Consider the following 19,534-nt stretch of genomic DNA (forward strand, 5'->3'; position numbering starts at 1 on the left):
AGGGCATCGATCGCAGCAACAGTTTGCTGAAGCTGACGAATACCATCCCGAGAGAGTTGAAACCCCAAGTACATGATAGACGCCTGAAAAAATTTTGATTTCTTAAGATTACACTTAAGACTAGCAGTCTGTAAGACATGAAAAAGTGTGCGGAAATTTTGAAGATGTTTGTCAGTGGAGGAGCCAGTGACAACAATGTCATCCTGGTAATTTATACACCCAGGGACAGTGAGCAATAATTGTTCCAAGAATTGCTGAAAGAGAGCAGGGGTGCTGGCAACCCCAAATGGCAATCATTGGTATTGATAGAGGCCGAAAGGCGTGTTAAGGACCAGAAACTTCCGGGAAGCAGCATCAAGAGGAAGTTGATAATAAGCTTCTGACATGTCAAGTTTAGAAAAATGCTGGCCTCCAGCAAGTTCAGTGAACAATTCTTCAGGTCAAGGCATAGGGTAAATGTCGATAAGGCATTGAGCATTTACAGTGGCTTTGAAATCGCCACAGAGATGAATATCACCATTTGGCTTAGCAACGACAACGACAGGAGAAGACCACTCACTGGAAGTGACAGGAAGCAAGACCCCTAAAGCAGTGAGATGATCCAGCTCCCATTTGATCTGATCACAAAGGGCCACAGGAATGGGCCAAGCCCGAAAAAACTTAGGCCGAGCAGTGGGTTTGAGCGTGATATGAGCTTCAAAGTCGTTTGCACGGCCTAACCCAGGAGAGAAAAGGGATGAAAATGTTGTCAACAAGGAATTCAATTGAGCATAATGAATAGCATCAGAGACGATATTGACAGAGTCATCTATGGAGAACCCAAAAACGTGAAAGGTACCGAAACCAAAAAGATTCTCCGCATTACTGTGGTTGACCACAAATATGGGAACAGTGCGAATGACAGATTTGTAAGATACCTCAGCATCAAATTGTCTCAAGAGAGAAATCTTCTGTTTATTGTAAGTCCGTAATTCCCTAGTGACAGGTGACAGGATTGAAGAACCCAACTGAAGATACATCTGAGAATTGATAGTAGTGGCAGCAGAACCAGTATCCACCTGCATGCGAACATCTTGACTGAGTATTTGGACAGTGAGGAATAACTTCCCTGAAAGGGAAGAATTACAATCGCCAGACAACACAGAATCAGAATCAGTGTCATGTTCATGAACATCATGTATGTGGTCGGATTTGCAAACGGATGACACACGGGCCTTTTTTTTGTATTTGTGACACACGGCCCAACGTTGTGGACAATCTTCTCGTGAATGTTTCTTAAAACACCGTGGACATGAAGGAAGTTGCCGTGGGTTTTGCTGCAGTTTCTTAGAGGTTTGTTTATGGTTAGGCCGAGGCTGCGCTTGGGAGTGTACTGCGGCCATGTTGGCCAGTGGGGACATGCCACATGCTTCGTCAACATCGCACAGAGGTTGTATTTCCCTGATGTCGCCCCATGCCTCTATTTGTGCTCCAGTGGCGCGAGAAATTTGAAAAGACTGAGCAGTGGACAGGACTTCATCCAAAGTCGGATTTCCCAACTGAAGGGCACATTGCCAAACTTCTTTGTCGGGTGCCGATCAGATAATAGCATCCAGTACCATGGAAACAGCGTAGGATTCTTTGTGAAAAATGACATTTTCTACTGAGGCCATAAAGTTCAGCAGTCCAAGCACGATAGGATTGATTCAGTTGTTTTTGACAATGATAAAAGGCAACACAAGAGGCTACCATATGTGTTTGCTTTTGAAAATAGATGGACAGAAGTGAGCACATTTCAGCAAAGGACAAAGATGCAGGATCTTTCAAAGGAGCCAATTGTGACAACAACCGATACATTTGAGGTGAAATCCATGAAAGGAACAGAGACTTACGTGTTTGTTTGTCCATGACATGAAATGCCAAGAAGTGCTGCCGAAGACGTTTTTCGTAATCAGACCAGCCTTCTGCCATCTCGTCGTAAGGAGGAAAAGGAGGTAGAGACAACGATTTGATGCCGTGACGAAATCACGAATCGCATTTGTGAGAAGCGTTTGCTGTTCTATGAGACCTTGCAATAGTTGCTTTAAAAAAGCCATGGAAACATGTGGGTCAACAATGGAAAAGAAAGATCACTACCTCGTCGCCAGTTGTTATAACTTCAAGTTGAACAAATATATTTCAAGGAAGACGCAATACATGAAAGTCACAGATCAAGTAAACAGAGCAAGACGTGTGCCCACTTTAACAGTCAAACCATAACTGAGTCCGAGTCTAGCGGCCGCTGGCTGGCTGGCCGCTTAGGTGGCGCTGGCATGGCTGGCATGGCTGGCAGACAGCGCCGCATGTAGAGGATGCGCGTAATTGCGCGGTGGCACTTTGAAAGATCGGCGAGTCACAACAGTTATTTGATTAGGCGTCTGTCACTTCAGAATAACTGTTAAATAGCATTTGCAATTTTGGTGAACACCCCTACAGGAAAACCCACAACATCTAGTTTTACAGGTGCAGTCATGTAGCTGAGAAATAGGGTCATCTAAATGACAACAGAACTCATGATTTATGTATTACAAAAAGTACTATTTATTATGTTGCATTTAGTGACACTGATCAATATGTCTCTATCAGTGGCACTGCTGACTGTGTGTTTCTTTAGACCTACTGGTAGACAAGTTCACATGCCAATCTCTATAACTGCACTTCATCATGCCCACATTAGCCACAGTGGAAATATACTGATCAGATGTTCTGAGTGCTTGAAACATTGTCTTACCTAAGGGGATGCAGAGGTTTCTCACATACCACAAAGCAAAAACATTATTCTCTCTTATGTGGAATGAAGGGGCAATGGCCTTGCCGCAGTGGATACACCGGTTCCTGTGAGATCATCGAAGTTAAGCAATGTCGGGCATGGTCGGCACTTGGATGACTGACCATCTGGGCCGCCATGCACTGTTGCCATTTTTCAGGGTGCACTCAGCCTCGTGATGCCAATTGAGGAGCTACTCGACCGAATAGTAGCAGCTTCGGTCAAGAATACCATCTTATGACCGGGAGAGCGGTGTGCTGACGCCACGCCCCTCCTATTCGCATCCTCCACCGAGGATGACACAGTGGTCAGATGGTCACAGTAGGCCACTCGTGGCCTGACGACAGAGTGCTTTTTGTATGGAATGAAGCTCTTCCGTGCACAATAATTACATTTCAACATACTGGGACCATACCTGTTGGCCTTCTTTTCTCACTATCTCTGGCATAATGCACAACATGATGTTTTCATGGTAATAAGGAGTCCTTCTCATTGGTTAAAGTTTGAAGTCAGATGAGAATGCTGATGCTATTCATGTGACAGTCGCATTCTGGTTGGAGCTGCTGGTGGTAGCAGTGATGCCTGCATGAGCTGTGCTTGCTTGTGTGAATGTCTATATGTGTTTCCTTTCCTGAAGAAAACTTTGGTCAAAAGCTATAGTTTATAACAGTCTTTTTTGTGCCTGTCTGCAACTCAGAGGGTCACCTTTATGGTGAGTATCAATCTATTCTTTTCCTAGTATGAAACAATACTTCTGGTATAGTATGTATCTCATAACTAGGAAAACTAATCAAGCAACACCACAACAATTATCGCATATTTAGAGGTGTTAGCATAAACTCTTTACACAATTATTCTTTGTGCTCATCTCACAACAGTGTGTAATAAGGTAGAAGGGTGTAGCAAAACTCATAACATTATCCTGAATAATAGTTATGGATATAGGAATGGTCTATTAACAAACTGATCACTGAAATAAGTAAATACCTTGACAAAAAGCTGTGCATGCCCAGTATGTCTGTGACTATATCTAAGCATCTGAATGGTAAACCATAACTCTTTCACTTAATGGCTGCTTACGGTTTCCATGGAAAAAGTTTCTAAGCTGGTTCTCATTCTATATCAAATATAGAAAATGGAAGGTAGTTATACAACAAACAGGTGAAAGTGTATATTCCAACTGGAAGGAGACGCTAGCAGGTGTACTCCTAGGAATTCATACTACACCCTTTACTGTTCCTGTATCATACAGGGTGTTAAAAAAAAGGTGTTGAATACTTTGAGAGGTGGTAATACTCATCAAAACAAGAAAAATAAGTCCAGTAAATATGAGTCCATGAATTCAAACTTTGTGATATAAGTGCAATGAACCTGTGTCTGAGAATGCATACTTTCTGCGAAAAACATGTTTACAGGAGATGTTCAACGTGGCGTATGTTCATGACAGTGCACCCCTCTGCCATCTGGCATAAGGAATGACGTACCCTTTGAAGTATATCTGGCTGATGTTGTACCTGCTGCCATACATTGAAGTGTCAGCCCATTGTTGATTGATGAGGCATAGTTAGTTCCTTGAAGTGTCCCCATAATGAAATGTCTTGGGGGTTGAGGTCTGGGGAATGAGCAGACCAAGATGTGGGTGCACCCCCCCCCCCCCCCCCTTCCTCCCCAAACAATCCAGTGGTCCTGAAATGTCTATGTCAGAAGATTGTGCACATTGTGGTGAAAGTGTGCTGGTGTGTCATCATGCATGAAGAACATTTGTATTTATTGCCACAATGGTATACCATCCAATAAGATAGGCAATAGATTAATGAGAAAGTCCAGTTGATGCACCCCAGTTAACCTTTGTGGTAGCACATATGGCCCTATTAATCTATTGCCAAGTACGCCTGTCCCTATGTTGATTGAGAATTGGTGTTGATATCTTCTGTCCTGAACTGCTTGGCGAATTACATCTGCCCATACACGCTGGTTATGGAAATTCACAATGCCATCTCTTGTGAACCCTGCCTCATTGGAAAATAAAATCTTGATTGTTAACAGTGGATCCACGGCACACTTCTGCAACAGCCATTGACAGAACTGCCTTCTGCCATGATGATCCTGTGGCCTTAGGGTCTGAACACACTGTAGATTATATGGATACAGCAACTGTTCATGAAATACCCCCAGATAACAGAGTGAGACATGCCTTCTACTGCTGCTAATCATTGCGCACTGGTCCCAGTGGTTTCTTCCACAAAATGTAGAATGTGCTCACCCATTTTAGCCATGTGGACTGTGTGTGGCCCTCCACTGTCAGTCTTCCGAAGTGCAAAGCACCTGTGTCCCTCAGATGCTAGAAAAGTCTGCTGAACAGCTTATCAGAGGGGACTCTGTGCCATGGATATTTTTCACCATAGAGGACATGGGCTTGTGGGCTACATCTACTTGCTAAACAAAAGTAGAATATCATATTCGCCATTTCACTTGTCAAGTAGTAGGTTTCCATTACTAACAAATGGTGGAAGAGAAAAAATGTAAATGTATTACACCATTTGTACATACAACAGTAAACACATAAGTGAATCCACTTTTGGAAGAAGGTAAAACACTGTGATACATACCCCGGGTTGACAGTACTTTACAATCAGGCACACAAACACGATGGAAACTAACATAGCTTACAACATGACTCAAACCACACAACTGACTACAGACCACTTAACAGTAGGTAGAGTACTGTGAGAAAGATGACGTAATACCTTGGTGACACATGTGATGGAGCACCAATGCAGTGACTGTGCTAATATCCATAACCAAGCATCACACAGCTCCTCCTATAAACACCTGTGAAATCCCTGCACTAGCGGGACAGAGCAGATGAGGTTCTATCTGTGGAAAATGGCCAAAATAAGTTACTGTCAGTTGTACTCAACACATAAACTTTATTTCTTAAAACACACAATCACAGAAGCAAGAATCAAAAACTCTAAAGGTTTTAATGAAAGCCCTCCTTTGATTTAATTTAGATTGGCTGAAGGCCACATCAAAAATCCAAGGCACAAGGGCTGAGCAAGGAATTGAGTTCTTCTGGAGGTTTCACTTCTTTAGAAAATTCTTTTTTTTATTTTCAATATAAACAGGCTGAAAGCCTTAGCTTAAATTATTCCCATAGACCTCGGCTGAAGACCTCACATTAATCAAGAACAGTGTTACAGCTTAAGGCCGAGACAAAGATTTTCAGTGTTTAATCTAAATAGGCTGAAAACTAGCCTGAAGGCCGCATATCAACAAACTAATTTAATGGCTTAAGGCCAAGGAGGAAGAGCTTTCAGTTTGAAAAGGCTGAAGATATTTTATGTAAAACTCGGCTGAAGGCCTCATACTAAAGAATAACCATCTTATGACTTAAGGGCAAGAGGAGGATTTTAAATTTTTAATTGAAGAGAGATTAAAACTCAGCCGAAGGCCACACACCATGCAGAAAACAATTTTACAGCTTAAGGCCTAAAGGGAAAAGCTTCTAAATTTAAACTAAAATAGGCTAAAGACTTTATCCTAAAATGCTTCACATAACTCTTGGGTGATGGCCACATATGAAAACCAAACAATCTCATGGCTTAAAGCCCAGACAAAGAAATTTCCAATTTTTAACTTAAGCTGGAAAACTCAGCTGAAGGTCACATAAAAACTAGAAAATATTTCTTATGGCTTAAGACCTAGACAAAATTGTTCAACTTTTGATTTGAAAAGGCTGAAAATGCGGCTGAAGGCAACATACCAACTTGAAACCAATTTATGGCTTAAGGCCTAGGCACAAGGAATTTTCAGTTTTAACTTTGAAAGGATGAAACTCGGCTGAAGGCCACACAGAGTACTTAAGACTAAAAGGATATCACTATGTAAAACACAAGGAGCAGTTCTCAGAATGTTCCAAGGATCGGCCTGGGATGATAACACTAATGCATGTTTAGGAGAGACAGGCAATCAGACCAACAACCTCTTAATCGGAAGGCAACCTAACCGAAAGCCAGCCGACAAACCAACCAACAAGATCAGTTCCGTTCCACCCAACCAGCAAAATTACAACAGGATGTCAATAGCACAACGTTCATAGTACTGGTGCCCAATCCAGCCAAGTCAGGATAAATGCCCAAAATGACCAACAACACCTCAGCTGTCGACTACATGCCGTACTGGACAGCATCAACACGACAAGGAAAATACACTGCCAAAAACTACATCAATGACCAGGGCAGTTCACCAGAATGTCAACGGCCACAAGGCAGAAGACACTGCTGGTACACTTCATTAATGAAAGAATGAATTAAATTAAGTTAAACACCACACAGGAAGACGGCTGCAATTATAGCCGACTTCAATCCACACACGTTGTCGCTCGCGGGAATCTGCCAGAAAGTGACAACCAGGATCAAACGAAGAGATATGATAGCAGTTGAGGCTTGATGGTAGGTTAAGTGAGCACTCAACTTTAGTGTTCAGGATTGGTGGCCAACGAATTTCGTAACCCTCGCAAGAAGTGCCTCAAAACTCCAACTGCCCGTGCACGCCACCAGTGGCTCCGGTCTGACTATGCACCATGGAGACTTCCTTGCTGCTCTGCCCCAACCAACCAACTGCCTCACACATGGAAATGGTCAAAAGACCAAATACACATTAGCCAATGAGACGACCAACCAACAGTCGTTCCCACCCCAGTGTCCTTCCATTGGACAGTGCATGTGAGTCCCCAGTGGTTGGCAGGTACTGTCTGTCAGCACCTCACTGCTGATCCATCCCTGATGCTGCTCTGTGCCCAACTGCACTCCTGGTTCATTTCCAATTGAGTTCCAGACACACGACGACCCGGAAATACTATCGGTCGCTCCAGAGATGGTACAACAGTGCCCTTATTGATAAGCGCTGCTCCTGCTACTCACAGGCAAGTAGGGCAGAAGTTAGTGACACCAGTAAATGGAATAAGAAAACAAGGTGGCAGTACCGTAAAAGAAGATGACCAACAATAAATGGCATGAACACGAGCCACACACGGATCAATGTGTTTATCTCAGAAAGTACACATTTATGGACCCTTGTTTATTGGACTTATTTTTATTGTTTCAGTGAGTACTAACACCTCTCAAAGTATTAGAATATTTCTTTCTAAACACCCAGTACAAATGACACGTCATTTAAGAGAGACCTAACCTTAGCAACAATTACGCATGTTGTATGATGCTAGAATTGTACGGTTTATATTATGTGACAGAACAAGCTGGGATAATTTTACTTCCCCTCTTGTTTTGCCATCTGCTCCCTTAAAATTCATTTTTTCATTTTTGAATTAATTACCATTAACATACATGAGTCTAATCTGAATTATCATGAACGAGAAATGTTGGCCCTTCATTTTAAAGAATGTTGTTGTTGTTGTGGTCTTCAGTCCTGAGATTGGTTTGATGCAGCTCTCCATGCTACTCTATCCTGTGCAAGCTTCTTCATCTCCCAGTACCTACTGAAGCCTACATCTTTCTGAATCTGCTTAGTGTATTCATCTCTTGATCTCCCTCTATGATTTTTACCCTCAACGCTGCCCTCCAATACTAAATTGGTGATCCCTCGATGTCTCAGAATGTGTCCTACCAACCAATCACTTCTTCTAGTCAAGTTGTGCCACAAGCTCCTCTTCTCCCTAATTCTATTCAATACCTCCTCATTAGTTAGTTATGTGATCTACCCATCAGCATTCTTCTGTAGCACCACATTTCTAAAGCTTCTGTTCTCTTCTTGTCTAAACCATTTATCGTCCATGTTTCACTTCCATAAAAGGCTACACTCCATTCAAATACTCGATGTTAACAAATTTTTTTTTCTTCAGAAACGCTTTCCTTGCCATTGCCAGTCTACATTTAATATCCTCTCTACTTCAACCATCATCAATTATTTTGCTCCCCAAATAGCAAAACTCCTTCACTACTTTAAGTGTTTCATTTCCTAATCTAATTCCCTCAGCATCACCAGACTTAATTCAACTACATTCCACTATCCTCATTTTGCTTTTGTTGATGTTCATCTTATACCCTCCTTTCAAGACACTGTCCATTCTGTTCAGCTCCTCTTCTAAGTCCTTTGCTATCTCTGACAGAATTACAATGTCATCGGCGAACCTCAAAGTTTTTATTTCTTCTCCATGGATTTTAATACCTACTCTAAATTTTTCTTTTGTTTCCTTTATTGCTTGCTCAATATACAGATTGAATAACATTGGGGATAGGCTACAACCCTGTCTCACTCCCTTCCCAACCACTGCTTCCCTTTCATACCCCTTGACTCTTATAACTGCCATCTGGTTTCTGTACAAATTGTAAATAGCTTTTCGCTCCCTGTATTTTACCCCTGTCACCTTCAAAATTTGAAAGAGAGTATTCCACATTGTCAAAAGCTTTCTCTAAGTCTACAAATGGTAGAAATATAGGTTTGTCTTTCCTTAATCTTTCTTCTAAGATAAGTCGTAAGATCAGTTTTGCCTCACGTGTTCCAACATTTCTATGAAATCCAAACTGATCTTCCCTGAGGTTGGCTTCTATCAGTTTTTCCATTTATCTGTAAAGAATTCGTGTTAGTATTTTGCAGCCGTGGCTTATTAAACTGATAGTTCATTAATTTTCACATCTATCAACACCTGCTTTCATTGGGATTAGAATTATTATATTCTTCTTGAAGTCTTGAGGGTATTTTGCATGTCTCATACATCTTGCTCACCAGATGGTAGAGTTTTGTCAGGACTGGCTCTCCCAAGGCTGTCAGTAGTTCTAATGGAATGTTATCTACTCCAGTGGCCTTGTTTCGACTCAGGTCTTTCAGTGCTCTGTCAAACCCTTCACACAGTATCAGATCTCCCATTTCATCTTCATCTACATCCTCTTCCATTTCCATACTATTGTCCTCAAGTACATCACCCTTGTACAGACCCTCTGTATACTCCTTCCACCTTTCTGCTCTTCCTTCTTTGCTTAGAACTGGGTTTCCATCAAAGCTCTTGATATTCATGCAAGTGGTTCTCCTTTCTCCAAAGGTCTCTTTAATTTTCCTGTAGGCACTATCTATCTTACTCCTGGTGAGATAAGCCATTACATTTGTCCTCAATGCTACCCATTCTTCTTCTACTGTATTTCTTTCCCCCATTCCTGTCAATTGTTCCCTTATGCTCTCTCTGAAACTCTGTACACCTTTCTTTCTTTCAGTTTATCCAGGTCCCATCTCCTTAAATTCCCACCTTTTTGCAGTTTCTTCAGTTTTAATCTACAGGTCATAACCAATAGATTGTGGTCAGAGTCCACATCTGCCCCTGGAAATGTCTTACAATTTAAAACCTAGTTCCTAAATCTCTGTCTTACCATTATATAATCTATCTGATACCTTTTAGTATCTCCAGGGTTCATCCATGTACACAACCTTCTTTCATGATTCTTATACCAAGTGTTAGCTATGATTAAGTTATGCTCTGCACAAAATTCTACCAGGCAGCTTCCTCTTTCATTTCTTAGCCCCAATCCATATTCACCTACTATGTTTCCTTCTCTCCCTTTTCCTACTCCTGAATTACAGTCACCCATGACTATTAAATTTTCGTATCCCTTCACTACCTGAATAATTTCTTTTATCTCATCATACATTTCATCAATTTCTTCATCATTTGCAGAGCTAGTTGGCATATAAACTTGTACTACAGTAGTAGGCGTGGGCTTCGTGTCTATCTTGGCCACAATAATGCGTTCACTATGCTGTTTGTAGTAGCTTACCCATACGCCTACTTTTTTTATTCATTATTAAACCTACTCCTGCAGTACCCCTATTTGATTTTGTATTTATAACCCTGTATTCACCTGACCAGAAGTCTTGTCCCTCCTGCCACTGAGCTTCACTAATTCCCACTATATCTAACTTTAACCTATCCATTTCCCTTTTTAAATTTTCTAACCTACCTGCCCGGTTAAGGGATCTGACATTCCACACTCCGATCCGTAGAACTTTCTCCTGATAATGACATCCTCTTGAGTAGTCCCCACCCGGAGAACTGAATGGGGGACTATTTTACCTCCGGAATATTTTAACCAAGACGGCTTCATCATTTAATCATACAGTAAAGCTGCATGCCCTTGGGAAAAATTACGGCTGTAGTTTCCCCTTGGTTTCAGCCATTCGCAGTACCAGAATAGCAAGGCCATTTTGGTTAGTGCTACAAGGCCAGATCAGTCAATCATCCAGACTGTTGCCCCTGAAACTACTGAAAAGGCGGCTGCTGCCCCTCTTCAGGAACCACATGTTTGTTTGGCCTCTCAACAGATACCCCTCTGTTGTGGTTGCACCTACGGTACGGCTATCTGTATCATTGAGGCACGCAAGCCTCCCCACCAATGGCAAGATCCATGGTTCATGGGGGGAGGTTTTAAAGAATATAACACCAGATCTAAATTTGTGCTTAGTTTTATGTATGTAACTGATTTTCTAATTTATTTCAAATATTCCTAGTTAGTATCTTTTCATTATAGGGTGAAATCAGTAATTGTTTTGTAACTTAAATTCCCTCTGTACCTGTTATTGCAAGGATTTATAAGGGCCCAATTTTTGATCCCGAGACAGTCACTTCACAGCAGAGTTTCAGACAAGGAACCTGTTTTGGTTAGAATGACAACAATGCATCAACTTAACAGTCAAATAAGTGTTACACAAATAGGCAGTGTGTTAAAACACTGACAGTGTCTGCTCCATACATATCTTTCTATTCTTCAAGAACTATGAACTTTGTGGTTATGTTTTTTACTGCTCGTAGATGTTCAACAGTAATCTATTGTAGCAGTATGTGGATGTTTGCCTGCAAACTATTAATGAGACTTATCAAAAGCAGATGTGCATCTGTCGGATACATCATTTACAGTATACAGTAGTTGCACTTCCACCCCCAATTTTTTCAGCCAGTACGTCAAAACTGAGGACAATCAACAAAGAGATAAAGCAGGTGATCATCATCACAATTACCAGACTGAGGTGTACAGCATTTGCAGATCAGTGACAATTTTGCTAACAATGATTACAATTTTATGAGAAGGAAAAGAATTCACTTGTGAAAACTAGAAATTTTGTAGAGACTGGATTTCTGTACAGTACTTATCTTTGGGAGCTGAAATATGAGTACTGCTGATAGACATGTGTAAAATACAAAAGGAAAGGTGTGTGTATTTTGAGATAGTGTGTGTATTTTTATATTTATCTGTTTTCAGTACTAATATTTTTCTTCCTGCATGTAATTACTAGCCAAGAATTCTGAATCAAAAATTTTTACTGACTGCATTTCCTCTGTTTGAGAAATTGTTTCTGTGTTTCACAGCTTTAACAAATCTGTGAGCGACCATTTCACCTTTTTCTCCTATGTGTATCCTTCCCATTTCCCATCAACCACCTGCGTAATCTATCCTAGTAACCATAAGTTTCAAATAATGGAAAATCCAGGTTGGAATATTGACACTGACCTTGGCTGCCAGAGACAGTGTTCATATGTGTGTGATATGTATTTGTGTGTGTGTGTTTATGTTGTCTAATTCAGAAGAAGGTCTTTTGGCTGAAAGCTAACTTGTTTGACAGTCTTTTTGTTGAATCTGTCTGTGACCTAACATTTCTGCTGTATGGTGAGTACCAGTCTACCCTTTTCATAAGCATAAGTTTCCTGACTAATTAGAATTTAGTACCACAGTAGGACTCAAAGCTTGGTCTTTGTCTTTCTAATACACAGTTTTAATGAATAAAGACAGATTATTTCAGTGCTGCTCTTATAAAGAATGAAACTCGCAGTTTAGTTAGAATGAATGTTTGAGTGATGCTAAGTCAGAACAGTTGCTAGAATGAAAAAACTGACTCTACATAATACAGAAGAAATCATGAAGATAGTGCCTTGCAGTATTACTCAGTATTAAAAGGAAAGCCTTCAACTGAGGGAGGATAAGCAGATGAAAAGTGTTGAATCTGCCTTCACATGTCTTTCTGTTGAAGGTACCTCATTAATTTGACCTCAACAAATGGATATCAAGGATACTGGACAGTAATTTTTTGGGTCACTTCTACTACCCTTCTTGTTAATGGGTGTGATCTGTGCTTTCTTCCATCCCTCAGACACAGTTTTTTGTATGAGGTATCTTTGGTATATTATGTTTAAAAGAGGTGCTAACTCAGCCACTAATTCAGGACAGAATATGATAGAGATTCCATCATGCCCTGAAGTTTTGTTCAATTTTAATGACTTCAACTGTTTCTCAATGCCACTGACACTAATATTTATTTCACTCATATTTGCAGTGGTACAAGATGAAACTGAGTCATTACTTCTGAGTTTTTCTTTTTGAAGGAAGATTTGAAATTGGAATTAAACATTTTTGCTTTTTTCTTTGCTATCCTTGGTTTCAGTTCCTGTCTTGTCCATGAGTGTCTGGCTTTGGTGCCATTAACAGTCCTTATGTAGAACAAGAATTTCTTTGGGTTTTGTAAAATATCCTTCAATAATATTCTACTAGGGTTGTCACTTGTGACAAAGCAAGCTGAGATATTTTTACTTCCTCTTTTTTTTTGCCATCTGCCTCCTTAAAATTAAGTTTTTCTCTTTTAACTAATTACCATTAACATTTGTGAGTATACTCTGCATTTTCAGAAAAGAGAAATGTTGGCCCTCGGTTTTAAAAAGTATAACACCAGGTCTAATTCTGTGCTTAGTTTTATGTATGCAATTTATTTTCTTATTTATTTTGACTATTCCTAGTTACTATCTTTTGTTATAAGGTGAAATCAGCAATTTTTCGTAACTTAAATCTATTGTTGACATATAAACAAATATAAATCCTGTACTAATTATAAACATTTGGAGGAATAACTAATAGTATTCTTAAAGGATCTATTTGGCTCTATTCAAAAACATGTTAGCAAAGGCAGCCCTTACGTAGTTCCAAAGTGATTAACAGTTTTGTCAAAAGTATTGTTTCAATAATGATAGATGTTATTTTTATCATTTAAACAAGTAATTTAGCTTAACTCTTGTAGTAGCAGAAACAGTTAAAAAGATGCAATTTTTCGATGTATTTGGTTAACTGAACGAGTAATGTTTTAATTGTAATTTCTGTAAATTAAACTTTAAACAATGTGTAGCTTCAGTGCCTATTATTGTGAGGATATATAAGTGCCCAATTTTTGGTTCTGAGACAGTCAGTCCACAGCAGAGTTTCAGGCAAGAAACCTGTGTTGGTTGGAACAAAAACAACACATCAACTTAACTGTGAAATAAGTGTTACACCAATAAGACATGTGTTAAAACAATGACAGTGTCTGTTCAGTTTATTTGAAAGACTCTGAAATGTGTGGTTAGGCTTTTACTGCTCATAGATGGTCAACAGTAAACTATTGTAGCAGCATGTGGATGTTTGTCTGCAAACTATTAATGAGACTTGTTGAAAGTTAAACAATAGTGCACTGGCCATATAACTGTGTAATATTGGGGTGGGGGGTTGTGAACAGTGAGAGTAAAGAACTGTGAAATGCATCTGTCCAACTGTCAGCTACATCATTTACGTAGTCATTGTCAAACTTCCACTCCCCCCCCCCCCCCCCCCTCCCCAATTTTTCAGCCAGTATAGGAACACAGTACGTCAACACCAAGGACTAACAACGAGAAATGAAGCAGGTGGACATCACACGCTGAAGGCCTCATGCATTGCCTTCTTAGCACCAAATGTATTTCATTCAGCATCTGTCTACTTATAGCTTTGTGCTTTGTTATACACTTAATACAGAGAAGTTTGTGTTTCTTTAGAAGTTCCTTTACAGTAACTGTATACAATAGAGGATACCTCCCAGCATCAACTGATCCACTGGGTACATACCTATCCTGTGGATAGTAAACTATTCTTTTAAATCCGAGCCATAGTTCCTCTACAAGCCCCTCTCCTGAGCTGAAAGTTTCAAGATTATCACTGAGATATGACTCTACTGTCTCTGTATCTAGTTTATTGAATATGTAAGTCTTTCTATTTGTTTTAGATGCCTTTTGTACTTTGGCAATCATTGTTGCTAGAATTACCTCATTGTCACTTTAACCACCCTCAAATAGGTTTGGTCTATTTGTGTCATCAGATCAAATATGTTTCCATCATGAGTGGGGTTCTGAACTATCTGTTATATTTAGTTTTCAGATAAGGTATTTAGTAATGTTTAACAAAACTGTAATAATTCAGTTGACTGTTAATCGATTAAAATTTTCTTCAATGATTACAGTATGTTTGGGGAACTTACATACTATTGATCTGAGGTTCTCTCTTGAAGTTTTTGGGTACATCAGGTGATAAGTCTGGCAGTCAGTAGAAGGATCCAATTATAATTTTACCCCCTCTACTGATACTGAGTCTTGCCCAAACAGTCTTGCTTGCAGGTTCAATTTCTACCTTGTTAGATTCAAGTTTCTTGTACACTATGACAAGTACAGCACCTCTATTTCCCTTTAACTTATCCTCCCATTAACTGCTCAAATTTTCTGCAAAAATCTCATTGCTGTCAATTTTGGGTTTTAAGGAGATTTATGTACCTAGTATTATGTGCACTTCACTGCTTTTTATGGGTGCTTAAATACTGGCATTTTTCTGCCTATACTTTACCAGTTAAGTGCTAGGACTTTATTATTTTTGCCTGTGATTTTATTACTCTTATCTGTGAGGGGTATTTCTTTGAAACTTGCACCAAATCTTTTGAGTATTCTACAGCTACCATTACCTGGAATGGATGGAGAGCCACTTAATCTAAAAGATCTTTGTGTGTGAACCCCACGCACAGTCTGCTGCCTGGGTAGTGTCCTCTGATGTGTAGTGAGAGACTGGCCCATTTTGGGGGCCAGTACAGTTGTCAATCCTGTGGCTCAATTCTGGGAATTCACAGCCTAGTTTGTCACAGAACCTTCACAACCTTCTTACTTGACTCAGAAACAGAGAGCTATGATCTTTTCTGGGGACAATACAACACATTGTAAGCTTCTGTGGCAGTTGCTGGAATGATGCAAGATGACCTCAAAGCCCAGCTGCAGGCATCATGTGTTACAACATGCACCATAGTCTCCAGCTGTTTGCACAAAGTTCCCTCAATGACTGCCAGAATAGACTCTTCAACAAATTGAATGAGTCTGAGTGCACATAGTTTCCTTCCAAACAGGTAGAGCATACATAGAGAGACTGTGGCTCTTTATTTTGTGCTCCCTGCAGTGCCATGCTGTGCTATTTTCCACCATGTTTTTGGAAGTCACTGTGAAGGAGTGACTGAAATGAGGAAGTACCACAGTGTGTAACTGGCTTTCAGCTGAAATTGGAGATTGTTTGCATGTAGTTTGTCACTCACTATGTACTGAAATCTTTGCCTCAGTGGCCAAATTTATGAAAGTGTTTTAAAGATTCAATTGTAGCTAAATATCTGTCAGAAGCAATACTATCAACATATTTGCTGCTCATTTCATTTGCAGCAATTTTAGCTGTACTCATAATTCCTGACTGACCACACCCTCAGAAATTGTGACATATTCAGAAAAAAAAGTTCAAATATTTGTGCAAGAAAGAATATAAATGTCATTTTTGGGTGTTTCACTTGCAGCAATTTTATCTTTAGATTTTTAATCAGACTGAAGTCTCTTATTCCTGACATAGAATGCTCTTATACATAAATATAACTGAATATTGCAGAACATACATCAGAAACATGAATAAGAAAGTCCCAGAATGTGTTACAATTGTGAATGTATTTACTTCCACTTTGTAACTGCATGTGTCTAACTACACAAGCCCAGTGATCACATACAATTTCAAACATTATTTTTTGTGTTCATCTTAAAAGTTCAAAAGCACTTTTACAGTTGATGTGTCTTTAACTGACATTTAATTATAACAGATCATACCTAGAGTGACATGTTTGTGATTAATTTTCAATGTGGTGTTGTCTCAAAATGGCATACTGTCATAATGTGAAAATTATAATACAGAAATAACAAAATGTGATGAATCCTCCCAAAGGGGAATGAGGGACATGATGTAATGGATTTCTGATTTCAGCAGAATGCCAGCAAAAAGCGATTGTGTCTTCTTCATTTTAGTCACTTATCATTCTGGAGTTGTTTCGAAAGTGAGATGGTTATGTGTGCAAATTTGTAAGATAGCAACTGCCAAATTCCTTTTCAAAATCAGGTCTAATGTTAGTATAGAATACAAACTCATGCATAAAATCAATAAAACTATGTGTACATTTATTTCAAGTGTGTATTGTTTAAAAATATCTGTTAATAGTTTTGTACATTTGTGTTATACACCAGCACAGAAAAAACATCATGTGTTTAACTTTACTTGAATATACATATTCATTATTGTACTGTAGGTTTCATAATATCCTTACACACTGTTACATATTGTGCCCCTTTGTTCCTACTTCCGAAAATGTCGTGGAGGGTTGTGCAGTTTTCTTCACTCTGGTTGCAGTGTTCTTTCTCTGTGGTGATCTATCTCTTTGGTTCCTTCCCATCCCTTTCTGCCATCTCTCTAAGGGGTACCATTATTCACTGTACTTTTGAACTGCTGGCAATTAATAGACCCCTACTGTTTTGCATCTGCCACCTTTTGATACTGGACACAGCACATTACGCAACAGGTGGAGTGAGTCTCACTGGCTCACTTTCAGTTTCAGTGGAAGACAGTACCTCAAACTTGTTAGTGAGGGGGATTGATAGAACAATCTGAGTTTTCCCTGGCCCCTGTCTGCCCTGCACATGATGCCTAGACCTACCTCTGACGTGCTATGCACAGTCAAGTGGATGAGTAGTGACAGAGGAGACAGGATTCACAGAAGAGGATAGTACTAGGGAGTAGCTAGGGAGTATGTTTGGTATCTCTGGTATATGACATTCAGGTGTCCTTCCAACATACCCATTTGCAGCAGCTTCAGCTCACTTGACAGTGATCAGAGGAACTTCCAGCTGCTCACAAACAGCAACTAACTCATCTCGTGCTTGAGAACAGCATACACATGGGGCTGCATTCTGGTGCAGTATTTTACAGAATAGTAAACAAACATCTCTAAACTAAGTTAGCTGATTTTATTTCAGTTTATGGGTTTAATATGCTATAAGTATTACCAGTGGCCTTATAAAACTGATTGATTAACAAACAACATGAGATGTCTATTACAACAACAAAAACACTTGGTGTAGACTTTTCTTTTTTATTTGAAACATATTTGTGGTTGCAGCTACCAACAATTCAACAAAATCATTAATTTAAAAAAAGACCAAATAGACCCTTGTTAAATGAAACAACAAATGTGACACAATATGTTAGTTATTTATGGTAAGAGTAAATTACAAATTCTGATTGACTATGAAACATGTTACGCGCAATATACGCAACTTAAGAAATTTCTCAGAAATATACATTTGCAAACTCCTGAAACTTATAAAACATATAGCATTTTTTACGTAAATATATTATGAAATTAGGGAAATATTGTTTTTGAATGAGGATATCCGTAGTGGTACTGTTGTATGACTTGGTCAGTTTTCTGTTGATATACTGCAGATTCTGAGGAGGCTGCTGTGATGATTCAGCAGTACGAATTAGGTGCTCTTTTATTTGGCTCTTCTGCTTTCTTTATAATCCTGTTTCCTCTCTTAACTTTCCTTCACTTCATGATAAAGGAGACTCAGCCCAAAGGATCTAGATTAATGTTAATTTCAAGCATGCTCATCAGAAGTCTGGTGTATGCAACTATTTTAGCTGGTGTTATTTGTGCTGAAGAATATAAGGTCAATTGAAGTTGCTAGTGTTCTAGTGCTGATTTTACTATTGATAACTCTTTCTCACCACAGGTTCCTCAAAGGCCACTGGAACCTTCCAAAGATGTAACTCACATTCCTCTCCACGATTCCTACGACTCATCACCAGAACACAATTACAGAAGAGTACCTGATGTATTCCAAATAAACACTCAAAGGGACCAGGTAAACACTTAGAAGTTCTGTATGAAAAATGTGTAAAATTCCTGTAATTGAGAAACAAACATCTCAAGAGAAAATTATGTGTATACTCCAAGAACTTTGTTATATTTTATTTGAAATAAATGCATATTCTTGTGTTTATGTTTAGTTTTCTTACCACAGTTGTGTCTTTGGTGAAAAAGTTGGCACACAAAGGAAATACACATTTCTACAAACACATTTCCACTTAACTCACTGATATATGGAATGTGGGAGAAAATGCATGACTGCCAGTGCAACATCAGTACATTCATTGGAACATTAATTTTACAGATGGAAGATATATCTGTAATACAACTCATGTGCAGGACACTTGTAATGGCTCATCAGCTTTCTGTGCTGGAGTATGTCAGTTAAACCATCATTAAGTAGAGGTGGACTAATGCAGAGATCCTATATCAGAAGTATATAATAGCCTTTCAATGAAGATTCTTCACAGTACGATATTCATGACCTAGAAATAACTCCACCAGTTGTGTGACAAGGATTCTTCCTCCTAGTATCAGTACCTCTCAGTTTTCAGCATGAGTACTTCATCAAGAATAAACATTTAGTCACTGTTTAGTGTGTTTAGTTATCTACTTTCACCCCCCCATTCCCTACCTCCTTTTCTTCTTTCTGCCCGAGTCACATCCTGTTCACATTTCTTTATTTTCCTCATCATATCAGTT

At 39.4% G+C, this 19,534-nt stretch overlaps 1 protein-coding gene across 3 annotated transcripts in view; it reads left to right on the forward strand.

Annotated features, from left to right (window-relative positions):
• LOC124545179 (transmembrane protein 145-like) overlaps positions 1-18,908 on the forward strand; it is a 116,377-nt gene extending 97,469 nt beyond the window's left edge. For all 3 annotated transcript variants that reach the window (XM_047124018.1, XM_047124020.1, XM_047124021.1), the window contains one exon: positions 18,696-18,908. In XM_047124018.1, the coding sequence (XP_046979974.1) occupies positions 18,696-18,839 (144 nt within the window). In that variant the 3' untranslated portion in view covers positions 18,840-18,908. The remainder of the gene's footprint in view (positions 1-18,695) is intronic.
• The last annotated feature ends 626 nt before the right edge of the window (positions 18,909-19,534 follow it).

This window comes from Schistocerca americana, chromosome 8 (genome assembly GCF_021461395.2).
Source record: "Schistocerca americana isolate TAMUIC-IGC-003095 chromosome 8, iqSchAmer2.1, whole genome shotgun sequence".
Classification (NCBI taxonomy): Eukaryota; Metazoa; Arthropoda; class Insecta; order Orthoptera; family Acrididae; genus Schistocerca; species Schistocerca americana.